We start from the raw sequence: 23,879 nt of genomic DNA, 5'->3' as shown, positions 1-23,879 counted from the left end.
ATTCGTATTACAAACATGGAGAAAAAACCCACACGGTGACACGGAATGGACTCTAGTGTTGGAAACCATTAATTTTATATCTGTCATTTTGTGAGGTGACCCTCTTCAAGGAGACCTCCTCAATTCCAAGGTGACCGCTTTTCTTTGGTCCCCTGGGTGGCTGACTTGGACAGGGTTGACTGTATCTGGCATTGAGGCTACATTTTATTCCCCGAACCAATGTAAAATTAGACTTACACAGAAAATAGGATAAACTTTCATAAAGCAAGGAGCTTCTACGTTCTAATAAGACTCTTCCTGTCAGGGTATGAAATTCTGAAGCATGCATAAACAATTGTGACTCCAGTTCCTTTTTTTCTATTCCACATTTCCCATGGACAATGTACGTCGGACTCTGTTTTGCACTTTTTCATGTAGATTTTTATATCCCCTGACAAAAAACATGATAAAATCTGTCATAGTGGTAACACGTTATAGTGGTATTATGAGACTGTAATAGACCCATTCGACTTAAATGTTTACGTCACGGGGACATTTCGAAAGAACGTCATTCTAGAACGACGAAGTCGAACTGGCTTGCGCTCGTGGTGTCCCCCCTGGCAGATAATTTTTTTACTAAAAGGTTAAGATAAGTGTCTATTTTCTCGGTAATATATGCGGGAATGACAGGAAAACAGGCACCAACTTTGTATGGTGGCAATTCTGTACAACACTTTGAGGTTATTTTGTTCTGTGACATTGCAGTTAATGCGATCCGTGAAAGGAACTTTCGAAATGTCCCCCCCTGTGACGTAAGCAGTTTATGCGATCCGTGAAAGTCGAATGGGTCTATTGGCCTGCTTCTATGCAATTGAATTTATGGAAGCTGCAAAAAACCAAGGACATTATAAGGGGGCACACCCCAGTTTATTTTGGGTGACTTAATTTGATTCTGCATACCCTCAACTCTAGCGACCGTCTCTTTCAGGAAATACCTCTTGAGCCAAAACACTGTGTTTGCAAATGAAGGATATCACTCTAGCTACGAGAATTTTTCCATGAAAAATGATGCCAAAAATTGGCCATTTTCACGTGGAATTAGACCCATCACCCAGATTTTTGCCACCGATATGACTTATATGGTCGGAAGGAGAAAACCCTTATGTATTATTAAGAAAAGTATAAAGAAAATCCTTACACTGAGATTATCACAATAGCCTGTCGCGCGAGGCATAGCGACAGCACCCCAAGAACGCATACAACGCATATTTAGGTCAAACCGAAGCACCGCGCTGAAGGCGGAAGGACACCCGGAAGTAAGCCTCGGGCCCAAAATCAATTTTCACCCAAAACACGCCACTTCTTACACTTTCCAGCCATGTTAGTAGTTAATACCATTTTGCAGCAGATTATGAGAAATGTAATTACTCAAACATGAACCACCGGAACCCCTTCGTCACTTTTTTTCCGGGTACTACAGTGGACCCCTGTTGCAGAAGAATTGGTGTGTGCACCGATAAAGAAAGATAATGTTCTTGCTGGAAACAAGGAGCTGTCACCATTGTTGATGAAATGTAAATTATTCACCATTGTCATTCAGGACAATTGTTATGGGTGAGGTCAGTACAATGTATCATGCAAATTGTCTATCTCACTGTCAATGGCTAAAACTAGCAATAGGCTAGGGGAAAATGGGAAGATGTGGGAAATTGCCCCATGTTTCATGTTACTTTCATAGCAGGAATGGTTTTATATAATTGATATTGATACATCATCCATAAAAAATCACACACAATCACCTCGCAGCAACAACCTTGGGGTCTTTAGAAACAGTTACTGTTAGCTGTTACCGTAATAATGTACAGCATTTGAGGCCCATTATTGTAGACTACCACTCAACAATAGAAGTATTTCTCCGTTTTACAATTAGACTTTGGCCACAGTGTTAAACTGTTTTACACTTAGTCTATCTTATTTTTATTTTATTACCAGTAGACATAGTCTTACAACAGCATTGATCTGTTAGTGTTACAATTAAAATTAATTGCAGTAAATGCTGAACATTATTACAGTGAGGTAAGAAATATTTGATTGTGGTGAATACTCTGGTACCTCACCTCACCTCACCTCACCGGTCCCATAGCAGTCTGTCCTGCCGTCGGGGCAACTAAACTGTCCACAACTGGTACATATACTTTAAAATACTAGTACTGTAGTAACCGTACTAGTAACTCACTCTGAGACCCGTATGTATGTGGCTTGATAAGGTGATTCTATGTAAGTTCATTCTATGTTACTGAGAAGGTTTTTGATTATCTAATTGAATTATTCAGGAATATTAGTCACATTAAAGGTTCTAAATGTTTTCTTGCACATTAGATCCTCCTGCAACCTTGTTGCATAGGACGATAGGTCAACCCATGGTCAATCTAAGGTGTCAGACTTTTTGTTTTTCTCTCATAAATATGTCTGAAAAAAGTGGCTTTACAAAGAATTTTTAAACTTAACGAGTAAATTCAAATATATGTACAGTCACTACATGACAGTGATAAAAATGACAGAATCCTGTTACAAACATAATAGCAATATCATTTTCCACATGTAGAATTGAAGGCATTTCAGTCTAAACAAGGACATTATACTATATAATGTCCTTGGTCTAAATAATTACAAAAACAACCTCTTGGTGACATTGGAATTTTTTTTTCACTAACCGGAAGTATTTTAACATATTTCCAAGTTGAACATTTCCCCAAGAAGCCTTCGGGCCTTAACTTAGTCTAACTTATAAACTTTGAATTCTCCCTTCTAGAGTGTGACGTTGAACACTTGTCTTCAACACCCTTTGACATTGGAGAAGAGGTGTCAAATAAACCACCAGAGGGGACCAAATGTGACCAACTTGAAGGTACTCACAATTAATGAATGGAAAATATTACAGTCAAATGAAGTCTAGTATGTAGTGTCTAGCAGTTTTTTTATTAATCAACATAGAAATGGATTACAAATAGCCTGGGTGCCAGACACTGGCATTCATAAACGATTTTTTGTGTGTGGAGAAGCCCTAATGTCCGCTACAACTTATGATATACTGCTGTTATTTTCCCCTCATAGATGATGCACCTCAACAGCTAGAAGATGTGACCCATTTGTTTTTCGACCAAACAAATGAAGACTCTAAAGACCCTGAACTAGAAGACGTGACGGATTGGTTCTTCGGTGAAACAAATGAAGGCCCTGAACAGGAGGGAACAAGGCGGCATATCCTGGGTATGTTATGACTTTATGACTACATTACACCTCCATAAAACATTGATAATCTCCAAGCAAAGCTTTACAGGAATTCTCTAGCTGACCCTGCTTAGGTCAATAACTTGAATAAGTGGCTAAAGTGCCTTTTGCCTGTGTTATATCATTCTAGACATATATTATGTCATATACTAGTAGTAGAGACGCTGATTCGGCGATTCCACTAGACTAAAAAGTTGAGTTGGCGGACTACTAGGGAGCCGGCAAAAAGCGAGGTTCAGTCAGGCTATATCAACAGCAGCTCCGATTGGAATCTCTGCTGGTACGGTACAATATGTAACTGCTCAAAACTATGGAACTCTGCCGTCAAAACCCAGGCTGCCCAAACCCTTTATCTTTCAGCAAGGTGATAATTAGAGCCAGGGTGCTAAAGGCGCCCAGCTGGCTAAGATCACTAATTACCTGTCAAAATGATCACTGTATCATTATCTACTGGTCAGAGCAAACTAAATAGTCATGTTCATGTAGTACATTTAACATTAATCCTTGACAGTCATTTGTAATGCATGATGAGTTTGCAATTATGTGTCATTGAATGTCAGGTTCTTGATGCATGATGTAGCTATTACAATTGTTCATGACCAGTAGGGATTACATATTACCAATTATAAGTAACAACATGTATAGGAAATGCATAAAGTTATCGGGCACTGTGTGACATCAGTAATGGAAAGTTGACATAGGAATGCTGTTATTTTCCCCTCATAGATGATGCACCTCAACAGCTAGAAGATGTGACCCATTTGTTTTTCGACCAAACAAATGAAGACTCTAACGACCCTGAACTAGAAGACGTGACGGATTGGTTCTTCGGTGAAACAAATGAAGGCCCTGAACAGGAGGGAACAAGGCGGCATATCCTGGGTATGTTATGACTTTATGACTACATTACACCTCCATAAAACATTGATAATCTCCAAGCAAAGCTTTACAGGAATTCTCTAGCTGACCCTGCTTAGGTCAATAACTTGAATAAGTGCCTTTTGCCTGTGTTGACTATTATATCATTCTAGAGATATATTATGTCATATAGTAGAGACGCTGATTCAGCGATTCCACTAGACTAAGTTACTAAGTTCTCAGATCTTGATTGGTCCTATCAACAGCAGCTCTGATTGGAATCTCTCCTGGTACGGTACCTGTACATGTAGAGACTGAGTCACTCTATTGTCTACTCACTCTGGTACAATTTGCTTAATTCTTGTTAAGTATCATACAAGTACATCATATCCGTGGCTATCAGTAACTTGATTCAATGTTTGAGTTTTAGGATATGTTGGGCAATATTAAATTGAAGCAATAGAATTTAAGTCAAAATAATAAACAGCATATTCATGGCAATATGAAACTGCTAAATTATGGAACTCCCTCCCAAACACATGCTTCCCTCTCATACATAGTACAATTTTCAAGCAGATATTTACTGCCATCTTTTGGCAAAGTTACATCTGAATCTACCATACCTGTCTAGCTCAGTTCCTAAGTGGTCAATAAATTATAATGGCAGTACTATTATTGAAGTTAACCTACAGGTAAACAAATCATTCACTGTAATGAAAATGAACTACATTGAAAGGAAAATGCTTGAAATTGATTGACTTTATATGGTGTGTGTAAACAGTTAACTTAATGCTATCTCTTTCCCCCTTAGGAAAGATTGCAACAGAGAGGACTTCAGCAGAATCCATCCATGCCATACTATCAGCAGACTGCTGCACAAAGAAGTGCCTGAGGCATTTCACATACGGGGAGGCTGAAGCTCGTCGCAAGGCCTTTTGGATTGACTGCTCTCAGTCAGAAGCAAGGGACTACATCCTCACCAGCTTCAGAATGGGCGACGCTGGGACAAACCATCCTAAATTCCACATCAGTGGAAAGGCTGTATGCCACAAGGCTTGGATAAAGCTCAATGGCATCAGTACTTCAAGGTCAGTATCATCTAAGAGTTAACTATAAGATAAACAAAAGTTTCCTGATCAAACTGTGACCCTATGAAACTGGCAAACTGGAATTCAGACAAGATTTCTTCACATACATATGAAAAGACTAGTATGCAATTGTCACCTCCTGTATTTGTTAACAATGTAGTGAACCACAGGGGATCTTTGGGCCAAAGGATCAAAGAGTTTAATTAGCTGCTATATTGTTTTTAACCAAGCTGATACCATCATGAGTTAGACAAAGGTACCTGAAAAAAATTTGAAACATGACATGCTACAGAGCACACCTGCACATGCAGGTGTGCTCTGTTATAATTACTGTTATAATTATTTAATATATTATAATAACATAGAAACAAAATGTTGTTGAACTTGTTGGTCTTACCAAGGACATTATACATGGTCTTACAAAGGAGCTTTTATCAACACAAGATTTATGATTGCCTGCTATGCATGCCAACTAATGATGTTTATAAGCATGATATTAAATCAGCTACTATACATGATTTTTGCCTATTTGTTGCCAAAAATACAGGTACTACAGCTACCTTCAGCAGTACAAGTGTGGCCAAATGCAAAACACAGAACATGGCCGTCAAGGCAACGACTACCCCACAGAGAGAAGCCTTTGTGCACAAGTGTGGCTGGAAGGATTGGCAGCAAAGGACGGAGATAAGATGCCGAATTCTGAACAGATTCTCCTCCCTGCGTCCTGGACCATGAATGATGTCTATCTCTTCTATCAAGAGGAGAACAAGGATGACCCAGTCAAACCACTGAAAAGAACACAGTTCTTCAAAGTGTGGCGAACACACTGCAAACACATAAGAATTCCCAAGGTTAGTGTCGCACTAATATCTCCATTGTACATGTGTAATGTTTATCTGGCAGATACAATCTCTGAGTTGACCTTAAGTGCAGAGTTTGTTTTGACAGTTATTTACCATACAGTGTCATTTTCGTAACAGTTCAGATATGACTTTTCCTGGGTACCCTGCAGCTGATATCTGAGTAGGGCATGAAAAGAGTATATTAAGATTTCTGGTTTTGATTGGCGTAATATAACTGTTACATTAGTTTTAGAAGCAATGGAATGCATCAACTTTTTTCTGTTGTCTATATGTTGAGGTGAAGAAGTTTGAATATAGTATTTCTTACAATATTTTAATGTGTATTGCCCCTAATAGTTCAGCAGATTTGCAAAATGCACAATGTGTGACAACATCAAGAAAGCTCTGCTCGAGGCCAGAAATAAGAAAGACAGAGAGGATGTCCGTAATGCAAGGTCTCACCACATTCTTCTCCAAAAGTGAGTTGCTGGCTTTTTTTAAGCATTTATTCCTCTCATATTAACAGTCAAGTATTTTTTTTAATTATAAGACGTTCAAAATAACCATGATCTATGGTTGAGTCTATTTAGATTAAGAGTTAGTTTCCTATGACAGATTGCCATCTGGTCTTATGAAAAAATGAATTTGAGGAATCGTTTGGGAAGTGTGACTTCTGCAGTGCAAATAAATATCTACTCATCCAAGTTGAGGTTCTATGTTCCAATCTACAATTCTTGAAACATGAAACACGTATTATTGATCTTTGTCTTGAGCAAGATTAGAGTAACGATTCGAGATTACAAATTGACCAATGATTTATACTTCTGTGGCATGTGGAAAAATGTCCCTAATGCTGTCTTGCCATCTTTTTACTAATTTTTACTAATTTACAGGCTTCAGCGGATGAAATACTACAAACACTCGCGGAAGGCTAGGAGAAACCCTGAGCAGTACATGTCAGTCATTATTGATGGCATGGATCAAGTAAGTTTGTTTTCAGACATTTTTAACATAAAAAAAATACTTCCCTTGCCAAAGTTGTCAGTTGTGCGGCTGTAATGCCGCATTACGTGGTCATTATCAGATCACTTCTGGGGTTACCCCGGCATTAAACTAGCTCCCACTGAACATTGGGAGTAATGCTGGCTTGATGCCATGACCATTAATCATCATTAATCATCTTGGCCTTTTGGAGTGGGGCAGAAGCTGTTGCCTGATGTGATCTCCACCCCTGACAGCCTGCCTGACAGCTTGCCAGTGGGGATGGTCACACCAAATTAATCCTGTGCTCTTTGAAAACATATGTGCCTTCTAGGAGGTGAAACATAATCTGTTTTCTTTGAGCTGAAACACAGCATCATACATATCTCCAAGTTTGGCTTGTTTTGACCAAGCTACAGGAGTCTTTTCTTTTCTTTGAATGTCTTTTAACCACTAAATCAAAAGGTCCAGGACCTGTTGGCCTGGGCTGATACTGATAGTGACTGCATTTGTATACATACAGAGCCTCCTACATGTGCTATGGGGAGTTGCAAAGGATGGTCTGATCTATCATGTGACCATGTATGGGAACATTCTGCTCCCCCCAGAGGTCATGTGACCTATGGGGGGAGCAGAATGCTCTAAGCTGTCTTGGTCCTACATTGTGTTCTCTCTCTCCACTTCTTGTTAGACATTTGCTACCAGGCACCACATTTTTTAACAAATGTCTTGAAATTTTAACAGAGCTTGGGAATATACTTCCACAGGTATTTTTGGTTTAATTTTTTGGATGCAGGCCCTAAAATAATTCAATGTAGCTTTATTGTAAAAAAAAAATAGTCCCAAAAAGTATATTGTAACTTATTTGCTCCTGTGTCTTCATATTAGGTCAAATAAAGGACCTGAAATTTGGTATGAGGATAGTGGTTCATGTACGGTGTTGGTGGTTGAAGTATAATGACAAGAAGTCCTAAATGCAACTTCATGTATGTTCTTTTAGGTTGGAATTGCAACAGAATTTCTGAAAATATACCCTGTGTAAAAGGGGGACAAACTTCAGACTGTTTCAGGCCAGACAGGTTATAGACTGAATTAGGTCAGTCAGGCCTGCTCAGAGGCGGTGGGACGTCAGTTGCTGACACAGGATGGTCTAAATGGTTGAGGATTGTGCTTACTTGAGCCTGGTGCTAATGTATGGGTCAACCATAACCGAAGACTGTGACAGAGGGCATTAATGCAGGGGAAAGGCAAACTAATTGGTTCAAGGCACTGCAGAGTTGACAGTGGAGGGAGGTGCCTTGGACAGTCATAATCTACTGTGAAATTAGGCACTATACTGGCTGTAATGCAGGATGAATGTTTCAGGGGGTAATGCTGCATAAAACTAAGAATTAATCCCTAATTAAAGATAGTTCATACCAAGCAATGAACCCATGAAAAGCATAGTTGTGAGTAACTGCATTTCCATCTGAGGTTGATACATTTTATCTCCAGCTTATCCTAGTAACTAACAGCTTAGTCAAGGATGCGGAAATTCTTCTACAGGAATTGCTGCAGCTGCTTTCCCCCTAGAAAGCAGCTGCACAAGTTGGACTATATTGTAAAGAATCTAAGACTGAGTTTATAAGTACAAGTACTCCCCCTGTTCCTGTAGAACTAAAATCTTTGCCTTGAATATGTATAAAACATGTCTAGCTTATTTTAAGCATCATGGACACTGAAAGGGACTTAACAATTAGGAAAGCTCTAGCATGGGATGCTTGTAAGTTAACAATCTAGATAACATCTGGTAGTCTTGATTAAGCAAGGACCTGCAGGTACAAGTTCTCCGCACCATTATCGAACCTATCCTGTTATATGGTCCGGAAACCTGGACTTAAGCATCAGGAAAAGACTCAATAGAACATACACCAATCTGTTATGCACTGGGCACAGAACATCAGTTGGATGCAAAATCCAACCTAGTAAATTGCTATTATATACTATATTAGATGACTTAAACTTGATCAAATTTCTTTGTTGCAGGAGGCAACATTGCTGCCCCATTATGCACAGACTACAAAGGTGAGACTAAAGATTACTTCATGAAATTGATTGAGGCAAATGAATATGTTTTGAATTTTTTGTTGTTATCTAAAGTAAGCTTGACATTCCTGCTTATGTCTTGTACAATAGTTACTGTTTTCCATTACAGGATGACCATGGCTTATGGCGACTGAAGACCCAAGTCACTGGTGCACTGTCACATGGAGAAAGGAAGTGTTATGCAAGGGTCGATCATATGCAGTATCCCCATGATACGAACTTGACGCTAAACTTCCTAACAGACATTCTCGTCCAGGCTGCAGAGGTAACTATACATTTCATGTTTCAGCCAGATTTAGAATTAAGTGATGATAAATGATGTACATGGTGTAGCACTGACAGATTTCAATTCATGATCTGTATCAGATTCTGTATCTGTTAATCTGTATAGCCGATATAACCGCCCCTCTGTGCAATACACTAGCCGCTGATTGTTATCAAAGGCATGTTACAATTCTTTTTATTCAAACTTAAAAAAGGTCACTCGTAAGTAGTACAATGTAATACATGTATAGTAAAATCATGTCTTTTCCAGGAAAAGGAAGGGCATCTACCTCCTGTGCTTTATATCCAGATGGATAATAAAGCTGGTGAGTGCAAAAACCGGTGGATACTTGCCTACTGCTGTGCACTGGTGCACCTCGACATCGTGAAGAAGGTATGTTTGTTGTACTCCATTTTTCTAACTGACCTGATCAGATACTTTGATCACAGTTGCATGTCTCACAGCAATGTAAATACGGGTAATGACACAGTGCTAGGTCATTAGATGGACTTTGCTTTATAGGTGTTTCTTTCTGAGGGGACCATAAGGCCACACCAATTTAATTTGTTGGTTCTCGGATTTTTTCAGGAAAAATATGAAGCGACAAGGCGAAAAAAAATAAAAATAAAAACAGGTCTAGGCATCCTATTATAGCCCCAAATGCTACAATATGAGCCATGAAGTCAACAAAAAAGGCTGGGTTAAAATTTAAAGTATAAATTTTGAACTTTTAATCAAACCACTGCATTGATAGATGGAAAAAACTAACAACTAGGAAGAAAAGGAATTTCCTCAACTGTTGGGGGCAAAATATGAGCATTTTTTAGTTGATTCAGAACCAGAATTTTTTATTTTTTTTTTTGCAAATCAGAAAAAAATGAAGAGCCGAATCCGAGAACCAACAAATTAAATTGGTGTGGCCTAAGATGCTTCATAAATCTTTCTAGAACTAGACAGTTAACGGGGAGTGCCCTAATTCTGACCTACCCCTAATTCCATACTACTACTAGTAAGATACCACCGGGCCATTTATTGTATATTCTTATATGTTGTTTGTTATGTATAGTTGATGGTGTTAAATTTTATGTGTTAGACTTAGCGTTCCAGGCTGTGTTAACACATTGTCAATATTTTTTATAACATGTACCCAAAAACACGTAATGACATGAAATTCTATTTAATCTGCCGCAAGGAACTCGTAATGAAACTCAGAATGACAACCGGAACAGTTAAATCAGACGTTAAAAATAACCGGTAATCAGTGTTACGACGTACAGTCCTGAGGAGGCAAAACGCAGGCACAAATATTTCGATCAAGAACATTATAAGTGACTGGGGTCTGAAATTTTACATACAGATCATGCTTGATAATTATAGTATGTCAAATATACAAGGATTTACAAGAAGTTGTAGTCATATAGGCAATCTGTTCACAACATGAATTTTATACCATTAACATTGTAACTGTACTGTTGTAAAGAAATGTCTCATGCCTCACTCTTTCAGGTAAAAGTGTCATACCTCATGGTTGGCCATACCCACGAGGATATTGACCAACTATTCAGTAAGGTAAGAGGGAACATCTGATTATTATTTAATATGATACGGTATTACTTTTTAGTAGTTGTTTGCATGACTCTTTTCAGGCTTCTAGCCATGGCCAGCACCCGCAGAAACTTTCTGACTGGGGACAAAGTTTTTTAATCCAACCTTTTTGATACTATTAGAAAAAAATAACAAAATCTTTAATAGAAAGAAGGAAACATTCATTTGATAACATTGACCACCAACAACCACTCTCAATCCCATGATTTACTAGTACCTCTCAAAATGTGGGAAATTGCGTTTTCAAAGGCTTGATTTGTGTCCTGTTGCTGCTGTATATTAAATGCAGGTAACCTTATACCCCAGACCTGTACGATTATTTCCCTCGCCATTCCACTTGAGTATAGCATAATTAGAAACTTTGAACATAAGAGGTTACTAAGTGTTTTCTATTGACACAAGGAGGTATTCATATTTGATAGGCAATGTATCACACATAGGTCCTTGTCTCATATTAGGCACATCACAAAGCAAGACTTATGATTAAGTTAGAAGCCAACTTTTGTAGTACATGTACTAGTATAATTAGGAAGTTTAAAAGAAGCGGGTTTTTAAGTCTGTAAATAATTGGAAATGCTTGCCCAAGGCCTAAGAGGCAATTTCACATTTCATTTCACCACATTCCACATTACCAATTGTAACCAGTTACAATTTCATTTAAAAACCACAGTGTTTCAAAGCCATTTTAAAGCATTGTTTGAAATGTTTAACAATATTTGTGCATAATTGTGAAACATCTCAGACTCACTATCTGGTTTAGTGTCTGTTGTTCCTATCCTGAAACCCCTGTCATGCCTCACCCAGTTAGATTTAATCCTTTTCTCTAATGGCCCTAATTACATATGAATGCATCTATTGTGATTAGGCTTGTTATCCCCTAGACACAAATGACACATAGATCATTGGCTTCTTTAGAGATGGGTGGCAAAAGGGAGGTGAGGTGATTATCCCATCTTGGTGATAAAGTTAACAAGTTCCAAGCATCAAGTTAGTCTTTAGTCAGATTGATGTACTAATAGACATGTGAGAGCTTACAGCAGGGTTTATAGTTTTATGTTCCATTCATTTATAAGTGAACATCTTCTTCATTATTCTTCGTAAATCGAAACAATCTTTTTTTCTTCAGATACAATCGCTGCTGAGGAGGAAGTCTGCAACCACAATGGATGCACTGCTACAAGTGATAGAGGAGAGTTACACTCCCAAGCCCAAAGCGACAACAATACATGCCAACAGCATGTTTGACATCAAAGACTGGCTGGACCAAGAGATGTCTGACATGGACCACCACAACCTCCCCCATGCTTTCAAAGTGCAGAAAGAGAATGGGGAGGTCTGTATGTACTACAAAATGTGGTCGTCAGACAAATCTTGGTCCCTGCCAACACCAAAGCCAGGAGTGAGTCATCAGGTACTAGTAATCATTTACTTGATATCTGAAAAACATTTTCATTAGGCTACTATAAACTTATCATTTACAGGAACGCTTTTCAACATTAATTACATTTAAATCATAAGCGTTCCACATAATAAGCAGCTTAGATCACTACATCAGTACATGACAATTGTGTTTACATCTCAAGTGATGGAAACTGATAATTTTTTCAGGCACCCTTAAACCATGTGCCAATGGGCCAGCCAAAACTGCAGAAGCCAAATCCGTATGTCCACCAAAGGAAGCTGTCTGCTACAGTAAAAAAGCTGTCAGATGTCAGCAAGTTGTCCGCGGAAGAAACAGCTTGGTGGGCAAGCTTCATCGCCGACATCTCAAAGCCAAAGGCCCCAGAAGAGAGAGGAGACTGGGGACTTCTCCAGCTGGGAAGCCACTCTAATGCAACACATGGAGATGAAGACGACATGGAGCTGCTACCACTACAGTTCACCATCAATCAGATGATGGAAAAGCATTACCAGCAACCAGAGGTAATAATCTTGGTTCTATCAATCACTGTGGTATTAGATGTTGAAGTACAGTGGAAGTGCTGAAGCAAAACCAAAAGAAAAACAAAACAAATAACATGCACAGTATGGCAGAGTAGCTTGAAGTTCATGTCGTGCACTTTCCATTCACCAAGTTAAACATAAAGTTTACATGACAATTAATAGACCGTACGTGCTTTACTTATTTACAAATTACAGTAAAAGTAACCACCTCTTCAAGCTGTGCACCTGGCCATGACCGCTTTTTCTTAGACCCCCCCCCCCCACATGTGACCAATATATGACCAGTAGAAATCTTGACTCGGACGCCATTTTTATGTCTCAGTCATGTTGTGAGGCCACCCTCTTCAAGGAGACCACCTGTCCAAGGTGACCGCTTTTCTTTGGTCCCCTGGGTGGCTGCTTTGGGCAGGTTTGGCTGTAAATTATAATCAAATTTCAATGAAATCTGTGCACTGATTTATGGTTTGCGGTGTTATTGTTTGCACAGGTCTTCATTGGCTCCAAAGCATCCTACTTAAAGAGGAAGATGGCACTGGAGAGAAGTGCTGCCAAGAAGAAACAGAAAGACGGCACCCAGTCTGAAGCCCCAGGAACCACAGCTGCTGCTGGGAAGGGAAGAGGGAGAGGAACAGCTGCTGCTGGGAAGGGAAGAGGGAGAGGAACAGCTGCTGCTGGGAAGGGAAGAGGGAGAGGAACAGCTGCTGCTGGGAAGGGAAGAGGGAGAGGAACAGCTGCTGCTGGGAGTGGGAAGGGACGTGGCAGAACGACACCTGCTCCTGGGAAAGGCCGTGGAAGAGGGAGAATGACAGCTGGTACTGGGAAGTGACATGGGAGAGGAAGAACCACTGGCAAAAATTAAGCATTAACGGGGGATGCCCTTACACCAAATGCTTTTTTACGCATTTGAAGTCCATGGCACTCCATCCCTAGTTGTAAGAGAGTGGTCAGATTTTGATATATGGATTTTGGAAACATTCATGTAAGATATTTGGATAAGAAATGCACTCATGCTGTTCAAGAACCCTTCATTCTCCCCATTCAAGAGACAAACGGTGTGAGATATTTTTGTGAATATATCTTCATGAATGTGGTATGCTAGACAGTCCTATCTTTGCATGCTTTTGTAGTTTTGCTGTCTTCATAACTCGGTGATGAATTCAATTAAATGAAAATAATAACTTAATTTTGTGATATTTCAGCTTTTGTTTGATGGTAAAATTGTGATTCTGTATACTTCTCGTGTCAAGCGAGGAGGGTAGTATCAAACACAATCAGTTCAAGACTTGTTTAAAGTTACAAGTTTCTAGTACTCAAGTTTGAGCTTTTTAATTTCATAAATAGATGTCACATGAGTAGACGCATTCAAATCTACCACTCTAAAGCAGGCAAATGATGCAGTGACACAAGTTTTCAGAGTAAAATACTCAGTGACATCAACCTCCCTGATCTAGACCAATAGACTAAGTGCAAAAAAGTGTTTTGTAGAAATATTGGAAAAGCTTGCAGACAACAGTAGAATATCTATTGAAATGGCTGCTGGACTGGATACCACTGCAAATAAAAATGTTTTTGAATATTGGTGAGACCAATGTTTCAACTACCTGACTTATCCTCCTTGCCAAGACTGATAGACTTTTAGCCAGACCATGGGCTGCTCTAGTTAAATTGACGCAAAAATACAATATTTTCTTATCATATTTAGCAAATTGATTTTCAATAAATGTACTCTATGAACGCATTTGTACCAAATGTACACTCTTTTCCTTTTATTTCACACCGTGCAACATAAAAATCTTCTGGCACCAGTTCACCAGTGCAACCAGAAATACAAAGAATCACTAATGGTAATAAATGTAACATGAAAATGTGCCAACTGGCACATACCCTATCACCACTTCTCACTTTGTCCAACAGCATGATACACACCTACTTAAGCATAGCATAAAAAAGCATAATACACACAACAGTCAATCAAACAAAGTTCATGTTAAATTCACCAGTAGTTAACCTTGAATTCATCGAACAGCATGTTTAGTCGATGAGCTGTGGCAATAGACATACGCCAATACTGTCTGGTTCCAGTTCCAGATGGAGTCATCTCCACATCCTTATCTATGATGCATTTGATATTTACTATGAGTTTATCCGTTAGTGATGGCCATTTATACACAAGAGGTATCCCTGTCTGTAGAAAGCTAACACAGGCCTTATTGCCTTCAGTACCCTCTAGCTTGGCAATATGCCACCCCTCTGGCACTTCTAGTGCAACGGCTACCCATCTATCCTTGTCCAAATCCATTTCCGTCATCAGGCTGTCAGTTGCGGTGTCGCGATCTCCTTCGCCGGCCTTTTCGGAGTGAGTTTCCGTCATCAGGCTGTCAGCAGCGGTGTCGCGATCTCCTTCGCCGGGCTTTTCGGAGTGAGTTTCCGTCATCTGGCTGTCAGCAGCGGTGTCGCGATCTCCTTCGCCGGCCTTTTCGGAGTGAGTTTCCGTCATCAGGCTGTCCCGGTCGTCTGTGTCTTGAAATGCCTGATAGGCATCAAGTTCACCTGTGAAAAATGATTCAAAAAATTCTCAGGTCTCATGTTCAGCTTTACTTCATGCACTGAGTGGTTGACTCTTGTTAAGTAACAGTTTTTAGAAACCAGTTCAACAATCCTATTACAATGTAATTTACATCCCTCATACATGTATAACCAAAAAGATAAAGATACACACAGCTTTTATAAAAAGTGTTTCCACATTGAGTCATCTTAATCTGACATAAGAAAAGGGTCTGTTGGCTTTGCTCATGAGCCTGTCAATAGTTACTGTAGTTGATAACTTGACAAATGGCAAAATAACACCAACCATTGAGCATTGTGCTGGAAAATCCCGGACTGAACTCATCTGTTATATGTAGACTCGGGTGACCTACATTAGAAAGTGGTTAGAATACTTTGAAATGACTGTACATAATGGATCTTGTGAGAGATTAAGCAAACATTTTACAATAAGGCCATGTTGATTTGATTACAAAGGTGAATCGTACAAACTTTCATAAATTTTTTAAAACTTTTGTAAAAAAAAGAAAAAACGTACAAAGCAGCTGCAAAATGAGCAAAAATATGCACCAGCACTGTACTGCTGGAGGTGAATTACTAGTTTCTGAAGATTGATTAATGTCACATTGGAAATTGTTTCACTCACATGGCATTTTGTATTTTTTCTCTTCTGTCTATCTTCAAAGTAGCCCTCTTGCTTACATCTTGATGAACATTTCAACCTACACACTTCTAAGATTGGAGATACATTTTACATATAATGATATGAACATAAACTTTAACTTAAGGCCAGTTTTTGTATTCTCTTATTATGATCACCATTCTTAGAACAGTGCAGAACTGAGTGAAGAAAGATTATCTATTCAGATACAAAATGCACGGCAGTCATTTACCTTCAACTTTTGACAGCGAGAGCTCCATGGCGAATCCTCCAGTTGTGGGATCCAGAAATGAATCAATCTCTAGCATCCTCTGAAAAGATTTACATAATTTATGACTTTTAGAACTGGTTCACAGGATAGCATGGCAAGTAGAACATTCTTTTTTACAATAAATGGCTGCCCAGTTTATGCTTTATGACTTATGTCGTCCAGTGGGCAGTTTGTGAAAGATATTTTACTGATAATACACAGCAAGGGGATGTATCTTAAAGATTGCTATGTCCTATTGTATCACAAAAGAGTTAATTCACTTCACATTGTGAAAATATGACAAAAGACACGTACCTTGATGTAATAAATCTTTACATCAGCCTCCTCGTTGGAATTTGCAGTTTGTGCAACATCAACAGCAAACATCCGGAGCTGAGTTAATTCTGCCTCCAGTTCCCTTATTGTCTCTCTCTGCTGTGCTGCTTCCTGTGGAACACAGTAATCATTGATCAAGGTTATGGGATGTCATAACAAAGTGTATAACACGGAACAAAGTCACATGGGTTGCTTACACAACATTGTTGAGTCACATGTCTTTTCAATCAGTGTGTCTTTGATGTACCAGGTATATTATGTATTTTGGCCCAAGCTATTCCAGGGCCTGTACCTAATATCAGTTCATGTAAATTAGATAAATACAGCAAAGGCTTGATATGTTTTTAGATGACTTTTAAAACAAACTAGAAAAAGGTGAGGAGGCTTTAAAACCTTAAGGTTACAGAATACACATGCTTTCCACCTACAAATAACAGTCAGTCCACACATAACAGTCAAGGGAATGATAATTATTGAATTATTAGACAGTTCATGCTACATACCTCCAGAGTGATCCCTTGCTCCTTTAGGGCTTTCAGCTGGCTCTTCATCTTCCTATATTCATCCACCATTTCCCTTGTTGTGGGGAGTTTATCCTTTTCCTGTGAAGCAAATTAATGAATTTTGGCTTTAACAGGAACAGGCAAAAGCACGTTGACAGTGTAGTCATACAAATACCTGATAAATAACTGATACTTCTATTTAAAAATTCACCAATTCATAAATACATATAATAATGTTTTCACCCTGTTGTCATTTTATCTACATAAAACAGTATGTTTTGTTGAATGAAATTCCTAAGAGTCAAGTTAAAAGGGTCGAGAACATTTTGTACAGTCATGGAAATTTCTGTGTTAAAAGATTTAAGATGCCTATAGTACTACTAGTTGACATTAGGAAAGCTCACCTTGTCTTGATTTACACTGTTAATAAGTGTCTTCACGTCCAGCTTGGCCCCACAAGCAGACTCTGCATACGTTGACAGTACAGCATACATATCAGGCTCTGACAGTCCCTTCAAGGGACTGAACAAAACCATTGAGGCCCTCCTCCCCTTAGTCACAATTTCATTTGCCTGACACAGCTTGAAGATGTGCAGGACTTTTGCCCAGCATCGCTTGCTCAGTCGTGCCACAAGCCTGTACTCTTTCGCGTTGTTGCATACCTGACGGTACTGAAAAAGGAAAGTATGTACATGTAATTTAAGTTAAAGGCTTAACGTAGTTAATTTCTATTCACAATCAGATACCACCAAGCACAATCATCCCAGGACCTATAACAGCCTCCTAACTAATTCCAGACTTGCAGTTTCATTCCAATCTAATTCCATATCTCAGAAACCTTACATCTAGATGGGCTAATATTGTAAATTATGTAATTAAAAATACAAACATTAAGATGATATCATGGATGGTCACCTGATTGTATTGGAGTATGCTTGTCCATTGGGCCCTCACTGTGGCTGACGGTGCAGGCAGGCACTCATTGTCACCCAGCTCCTCATATGCATCCTTTATATCGGCTATGAGGGCTTTGCGCATGGCGATGACACCATCTTGGAAATCCCTCTTCTTGGCATTTTTTGGTGTAGACAGCCGCTGCCGCTTTGCTGGATTCACTGGTACCGTTTCTTCCTCTTCCATCTCTTTGGCAGACTTCCCTGTAATGGACAGATATTGTGATGAATTAGTTTTCAGTTGTTGGTTCCAATAATCTTGAATAAGGGCTTAGCCTAGCAGAAGCACACCCAACACTGTACTGCCTGATGCGCATGGGAGACTAGGCATGGGAGGAACTAGCCATGGGTGTTTTTGAATTTCAAAATAATCCAAGGAAGTTTTTTTTTTTTTGCTAAGTGACAATATATCGTCATGTTGTTCTAGATTACGTTCTTAACAAATGAAGACTTTTATAAATATTTGAAAGTTCATTGGTTAAAAGTTTGGTAAGTAGTACCTGGGCTTTTCTGAACAGACATCTGCTGTCTCTTTGCTGGGAGGTTTACCAATATGTCTTCCTCCTCTTCTTCCATCTCAGTGGGAGCCTTAGCTGCAATAGAGAGATTTTTTACAAATTAGGTTTTAGGATTGATTGTAACATCTCTACATCAAGTATTTCTGTTGATAACTTAAAAACTTTATGAAATTCAACTGGTTACCTGGGGTGCCACCAATAGTCGTGATGTTGATTCTCCTTTGTGTTTCACGTTTCTGTCTTATGTTCCTGGTGACCTTCTTAGGAGATTTTACTGCAACAGAAACAACATTGCTGTCAATATCACTGTTTCAGGTGGCACTGGTTCAATGGGGTTTGTCAGGACACATTATGGGAGAATGGCAGGCCACTTGACAGGTCAACAGACATAAGTAGGAATTCAACTGTGGTGTTATATTTCCTGAACATTCACTAATACGCCAAACAGTCTGAAATCTCATGATATCTTGTTTCCTTACTGAGATACCACTAGGCTACCTTCCATATATTTAGATGGCATATTCTAGCAGATGTGCATGCAAAATTGTTAAAAAAAGAATATATTACCTGGACTCCTTGAAGCCCTGCTTGTACCTGCCACAGACTGAAAGAGTTTAACTGGAGAACCGAGTAGAACAGCACCTAAGGTATTCTCTAAAATGATAAAAACAATTGAGAGAAAGTTAGTGTGTTTGATATTGTATAATCATTGTTATCAGTTTCATCAAAATTGGTATTTGTGATACGGTTAATTATTGTATTTCTTTTGAAGTTGCATGGCTTGTCAAAAACATACAGCCAAGTGGTAATGAAGGAAACAAAATTTGAAATCTAAATACTTTCTCTGGTATGCAGGGCATAAACTTTAAATAGTTAACCATAACAAATTAAGTCCATTCATTAATACATGTACAAAATCTTACCTGGCCGTGGAGATGGCTTGCATTTTTGGTTGCTGCTCACTTCTTGAAGTGGCATTCTGGTGTCATCAGACTGTAGTTTAGTTTTCTGTGGAATATAAATCATTATAAAGCAATCTAAACCATTCAATACTGTACATCATTAGACCTCCAACATAATTCAAGGAGACTTTCAGTAGAAGCCACAAATACTGGGGTAAGTAAAAGGAAATTGCATAATCATTAAATTTCTGATATGTACTGAGATATTGTCATTTGCATGCATTCAGCATTTCCACTGTCATTGTTTGTTTTGCTATATAATTGTAATGCATTCCCTTCTGACTATTGCCCCCCTTCATAAAATACCCCACCAACACTCTAGCTATCATAATTATCATAATTCAATCAAAATGAAAAATTCATGCACGTATGTAATGTATGCATACCCATTCTCCAAACACTGCATCTTTGATGACTCTGAACATTTTGATGAAGTCAACTTGTGACATGTTGCTGTTGAGCTCAGAAAAGCAGTTTTCTCCCTCACCACAGTCTTCTGCACCACGGAACGTTGCTAAAGGCATCTTGAGTGCCTTTTGATTTCGAACTGATACCTAAAAGACAGAACACAAACTTAGCCTTTGATTTTACTTTCAAATACATGTACAGTCAAGCAAAATTCTGATTTTAGTATCTCAAAACAATCACAGTGCCTAATTGTATGTCTTTCTGACAACAAAAGACCATGCATGGGGGTAGCTGCTCTCATTAGTATTATACATGCGTAATATACATTATTTGGGGGGGGGGGCTGCACATCTCTTGGTATTCCTTCATCATATAATGATATGGCACATGCATACTTTGTCATGTTAGCTTATTATCTGATGTATTACACGGTGTATTTAAAAACATTTTATATTATACATTATATCAATGGAGGTCTACAAAGTTAACATTCTCTCACCATGACAGAGGTTGAGTCCCCATCCTGCGGCACATAAAGATCAGAAATGTGTCCGCCCATCTGATCACTGACCCATTTGATAGACCCAGTGCTGGATATCCACTTCATGTCAACCCCATCTGGTCCATTGTCTAGCAGGCACCACTTGCCACCTTCAGACCTATGTGTCATTTTTGTTCTGAAAAATTAACAGTGATGCATCAATTAGAATAAAAAAGAGCTTTGATTGTTCATTTAAACAATCATGCAAATACTGGTACAAAAAATATTCAGTTTCTGAATCTACTCTTGCCTGGGTACCATCCTGGTTTAATTTACGTCTGCTCCCACAGTCGGTTGGTGGTAGTCACAGACTGTGGGAGCGGATGTAAACTACCCAGGATGGAACCCAGACTAAATCTACCCCAAAATGCTAGTAAAAACTTAATATTTTCAATTGGCAAAGTCCTTGTCATCCTAGTTAAATAAGTTTATACAGTTTTTCTCTGTTTATCTGAATGCAATGAAAATTTCAAAATAGTTTGAATACATTGTACACCAGCCTGGATTTCTGGCTCCAACCATAGCATTTGGGGCTATCATAGGATTTTAAGGCTTCATTGTTTTTGTAAAAAAAAAACAAGTGTCCTTAGGCGATAATTCTCCGTGAAGTTTTATATTTTGCAGATTGAGAACAGTAATAGCGTATGTAAACAGTGTGTAATCACTTAACAACTGGTAACAACGTATAGTAAAATTGGCTAAATCCCTGGTCTAATAATCTAGCCTTAGCCTGACTAAAAAAATCGCGCTCCTTGTGGCCACCTGCCCAGAGGTTTGCCGCCCCTTAGGGAAACAGTTGCAGACTAAGTCTAAACACAGGCTACATGAAATGAACAACACAACAATCCAAATAGATGAACAAAGTCTGCTTTCATAACAATACATGACAAGGTATCACAGTAGGTGCAAACCACAATCCGAAAAGATACTCGCCACCATTATGCACAACAGTCACCTAATATCTGCTTAGAGAACCTCTGCTACCAGACAACTGCCTAAACCTACAGCCTATTGCACAGGATTGTAAAAGTACTACTGGGATGTTTCTAAAATATGCATTTACTTCAATATCAAAACTGCTACAGTGAAAATAAAAAGATGTGCATCATCACGGACATAATGCCACACACAACATGCGAAATTACACAGAAATGCGACGTACAGAACAGTGCGTTTTGGCTGCGAACATCTTCCAAAAACCTTAGCATCTCTTAATAAGCACGGGGAAAAACATCTGGAACCACTTATCGGGCCCTCACCATACCTGCGTGAAGTTTGGACTCCCACCCCGCTATTCAAAACAATGGGTTTTCCTGGACCATTCCAATTTGCCTCACAATTGTAGGGGTGCATTTGAAATATTACTTTGACCGCGAAAGCAGCAACGGGAAAAATACACATTTGTGCATCATCACGGCCATGCCCGCAGACGGCGTATAAAATTGCATGTCAATTACGCAAAGAGAACCCAGTGTTTTAACTGCGAACAAACGGCTACTCACAACACTCTGTCTGGAGGTCCAGACCTCCTTCACGGAGTAAAAATCAGAGAATACACCAACAGATTAACCTTGTGTAGCCTAATAGTAATAAATACATGCAGAATCTGTATACAGAACACAGAACTTAGAACAGGTGGACGTAGGAACTTGGCTACAAAAACAAAAGCATCCATTGGCGAGAATTTTTTTGTGTGAAAATTGGCATGTAATCTAAATGGAAGAAGTGAGACTGGCTTTGGAACTGGGAAAAATTTGTGCTGATTTACTGTTGTTTGTTTAGGTGCTGGTCTGATGTTAGAGGTTCAAAATCAATGTTCTGTGCAGTAACTGCAAATTTGGAGCATGCAGTTAAACTTGAATGAGTTAGGTCAAGTACCCTGTACATATCATGTTCCACTAAGGTTCCATTCATTATTATTGGTTCATAGCTTTGTTTTATAATTTGCATATCTGTAAGGCTCTTTAGCATAACAACACACAGGAATGTTTCCGGCAGCATTACAGCACAAAGAAATGTTTTTGGCATGCGCTTAGTCTTAAAAAAACAAAACAGAAATCTGAGAAAATACATACAATTGGCTTTTTCAAATACTAGTACTAAATTTAGCTTGAAGTTCTTTACTTGATCTTTTACGTCTCCATGCAAGGACATTGACATCTCTGATCATACACTGAAGAAATATTTTTTAAAAAGTGAGCTATGATAGGGCTGGCTGCTAAATTTACTTTGGAGCACTCAGGCAAATTTGTAGAAGTTACACAATCTAGAAAATTACCGGTAGCTCCTCTGCTAACACAATTTTGCACTACATGATCCAGTAGTAGTTTATGATCAGTCTAAACTGTAGTGTACTGTGTATGAGCCAGTCTTAACTGTGAGTTACTTATAACCCGCAGGAGGAGGAAAATGTTAGATAGAATTAGAAACAAGTTACTGTGCTCTAGTAGAAACATTGTCAAATCTTTTTATAAAAACAAAGAAGTAAATGCAACTTACCAGCAGCTGGTCAACACACTCCCCCACTTGTCGGTGGTAGTCCCTCTCTCTTGAGGAAAATTGCTAACTTGTCACTCAGGGAAGTATCCACGGCTGCTATTGAGGGAAAGTTTTACATACAAAAATCTACTGCTCCTTTCACTGCGCTCTGGAAAAACTGACTGTCATGGCTCAAATTCCAGCATAAAAGAAAGAAAAAGACAGGACAGGTGTGAATTGCATTGAACAATGTGGGATATCCCATTTTTTCCAAGTTATATTCCAGACTAGTAGAAATTTTAAACGGTTCATATCAACAACTAAGAAATGTGTCAATGTGATGATTTTATGCAATAATGTTGTAATAATGTTGAAAATACTCCAGAACCTATAGAACACAGAGTTGGTGACTGGGAAATTCAATTATTTCTCAAATGTCACCCCCGCCCCTAGATGTTTCCAGCCCAAAGTGTCTCCCAGATTTTACAGAGATTCAAGTACATGTAATATATGTTTTGATGTGTAAACAAAAAAATCAAGTATTTCTTTAAGTATTTCTTCTTGCTTGGAATTTAAATCTTAGCGTAGGACTCATGAACCAAGTAGGCTATTTAGTAGGGCATTAACAACAAGGTTTTAAAGCAGCTGTTTGATGATTTGTGTTTCTACAAAGTGGCTATGAAAATTTCAAGAGTTAAACAATGCAGCCAATTAACTTGTCTGCCATTAGGCATGACAATGGGACAAAATACACACTCAGTCACATGTTTTTTTTAGCCGTAGATAT

General features: G+C 38.8%; 2 protein-coding genes across 5 annotated transcripts in view; one reads left to right on the top strand and one right to left on the bottom strand.

The window, feature by feature from the left end:
- Positions 1-23,879, top strand: part of LOC109480271 (transportin-3-like) — a 56,341-nt gene that overhangs the window by 20,128 nt on the left and 12,334 nt on the right. The gene's annotated exons all lie outside the window — the stretch shown is intronic.
- Positions 14,677-23,364, bottom strand: LOC109480279. The gene is made up of 14 exons (XM_019782446.1): positions 23,114-23,364; positions 20,573-20,750; positions 20,052-20,219; positions 19,627-19,711; positions 19,271-19,357; positions 18,888-18,977; positions 18,686-18,778; positions 18,148-18,389; positions 17,637-17,903; positions 17,233-17,331; positions 16,709-16,840; positions 16,376-16,454; positions 15,790-15,852; positions 14,677-15,488 (listed from the first exon to the last, which is right to left on the bottom strand). The coding sequence occupies exons 2-14, from the start codon at positions 20,741-20,743 to the stop codon at positions 14,932-14,934; spliced, it is 2,133 nt and encodes a 710-aa protein (XP_019638005.1). The 5' UTR covers positions 20,744-20,750; positions 23,114-23,364; the 3' UTR covers positions 14,677-14,931.

The sequence above is a fragment of the Branchiostoma belcheri genome, unplaced genomic scaffold (assembly GCF_001625305.1).
Source record: "Branchiostoma belcheri isolate BF01 breed outbred unplaced genomic scaffold, Haploidv18h27 scaffold50, whole genome shotgun sequence".
NCBI classification, from domain to species: domain Eukaryota; kingdom Metazoa; phylum Chordata; class Leptocardii; order Amphioxiformes; family Branchiostomatidae; genus Branchiostoma; species Branchiostoma belcheri.
Note: the sequence above shows the minus strand (reverse complement) of the source record. Positions and strands in the feature narration are given on the sequence as shown.

Excerpts from the sequence above, each read along its gene's own strand:
- LOC109480279 (XM_019782446.1), bottom strand. The coding sequence starts at position 20,743 with ATGACACATAGGTCTGAAGGTGGCAAGTGGTGCCTGCTAGACAATGGA. Across the intron at positions 19,712-20,051 it reads ATGCAGTGTTTGGAGAATGG|AAAACTAAACTACAGTCTGA; the intron begins GTATGCATACAT and ends TATATTCCACAG. Across the intron at positions 15,853-16,375 it reads CTCGCTGTCAAAAGTTGAAG|GTCACCCGAGTCTACATATA; the intron begins GTAAATGACTGC and ends TTTCTAATGTAG.